General features: G+C 36.3%; 1 protein-coding gene across 1 annotated transcript; it reads left to right on the forward strand.

The window, feature by feature from the left end:
- The first annotated feature begins 194 nt into the window (after positions 1-194).
- On the forward strand, positions 195-1,459 carry LOC117124874 (alpha-2,8-sialyltransferase 8B-like). Its single transcript, XM_033271206.1, has 2 exons — positions 195-843; positions 1,177-1,459. The coding sequence occupies exons 1-2, from the start codon at positions 272-274 to the stop codon at positions 1,433-1,435; spliced, it is 831 nt and encodes a 276-aa protein (XP_033127097.1). The 5' UTR covers positions 195-271; the 3' UTR covers positions 1,436-1,459.
- The last annotated feature ends 6 nt before the right edge of the window (positions 1,460-1,465 follow it).

The raw sequence follows: 1,465 nt of genomic DNA on the forward strand, positions 1-1,465 counted from the left end.
TATCAAAACGTAGATCTCTAAAACTGAATGACGACAAAGTGGAATCACCCAAAAAAAAAAAAAAACAAGAAAAGAAACTGAAAAAAAATAATGTTATTTTTGCCTAATTAAGGAAATATTATTTTAGCGAAATTAATTGCATGTATATAATATCGAAAGTTAGATTGAAGAATGAAATGTCTCTAATGTTTCTAAAACTGATTTTTGCAGTTCTAAGAAGATTGAAGGAAAGAAACGATTAAAATTAGACTTCAAAAAATCGAAGCGAAAGATGATCGGAAATACCTTATCAAAACATATTGACAACCTCCAGGTGAACTTACTCAGAGATCGCTTACGAGTGAGTGGTCTGTCTCTTAACGAAATGCTATACCTCCATGGTTCGAACAACATAAATCGACCACCCGAACATAAAGCTTTGAAAGCGAAGACACATGTTTCTGCGAAGAAGCTGTTTGACACCTGTGCAGTGGTTTCAAACAGAGACGATCTACGGCAAAGTAAATGTGGCGCGGAGATTGACGCCCACGATTATGTTATGCGTTCGAACATGGCGCCAACGCAAGGTTTCACAGACGACGTGGGAAATCGGACCGATTTTATGGCAGTTCATCAAACGCGATTTTTAGACATTGCAAGATGCATTCAAAATAAATACAGTTCCTGTCATGAGAGTGCCAAACGAGAATTATCAGATCTCGGTGATGCGAACATGTGGATTGTTAAACATGGCGGCATTAATCCTAAATCTTTTGATCAGATTGCAAAGTTTGCCAGATACAACGCCATAGACCTGGTTCTATCTTATCCAAACATGAAGTATCTTAGAACAACTATTTCAAGGTAAAAAGTATTCTTCTGTCTTTACACCAACTGGGCCACTGGGCTTCGTTGGGAGTTCAAATTCCAATAATGCAACTTGATCTACCACACTCCTTTGCGCAAGTGTATTTGAACAACACTAGTTCTCGAATATTACAAATAACAGAGAACAATATGACACGCCCTCATCTTAAGCAAGACGGGATCTACAAAAGATTCTTATACTGTATATAGAAAAAATATTACCACCTTCTTGAATAATTTAGTTAAGAATTATGTAAGCTCCGTCTTCTTGAATAATTTAGTTACAAATGTTAAATAAAAGCTCAAACTTTTTTTTTTAAATTCATTCAGCTTCTGGGGTTTCAACATCGATGTCTCTTCAAATGGAATATTCCTGTTTACTGTCGCGGTGCCATTATGCAAGAAAATATCGCTGTATGGATTCCAGACTTCGTCTATGAAAAATAGCTCTAAAGTCAACCCATACTTCATGGACAGTCCTCTGCAAGAGTTTAATCAGAAAAACGTACTGAAACGAGAACTGAAACAATTAGAAAGTTTGAATGCAACACGTACTCTAAGACTCGTATCCCTGCCATGCTCTTTATAAATGTGAATTTTCTTTTCTTTTGCTACACAG

Source organism: Anneissia japonica, unplaced genomic scaffold (genome assembly GCF_011630105.1).
Source record: "Anneissia japonica isolate Jap-2015-1 unplaced genomic scaffold, ASM1163010v1 scaffold160190_len1489_cov181, whole genome shotgun sequence".
Taxonomy (NCBI): Eukaryota; Metazoa; Echinodermata; class Crinoidea; order Comatulida; family Comatulidae; genus Anneissia; species Anneissia japonica.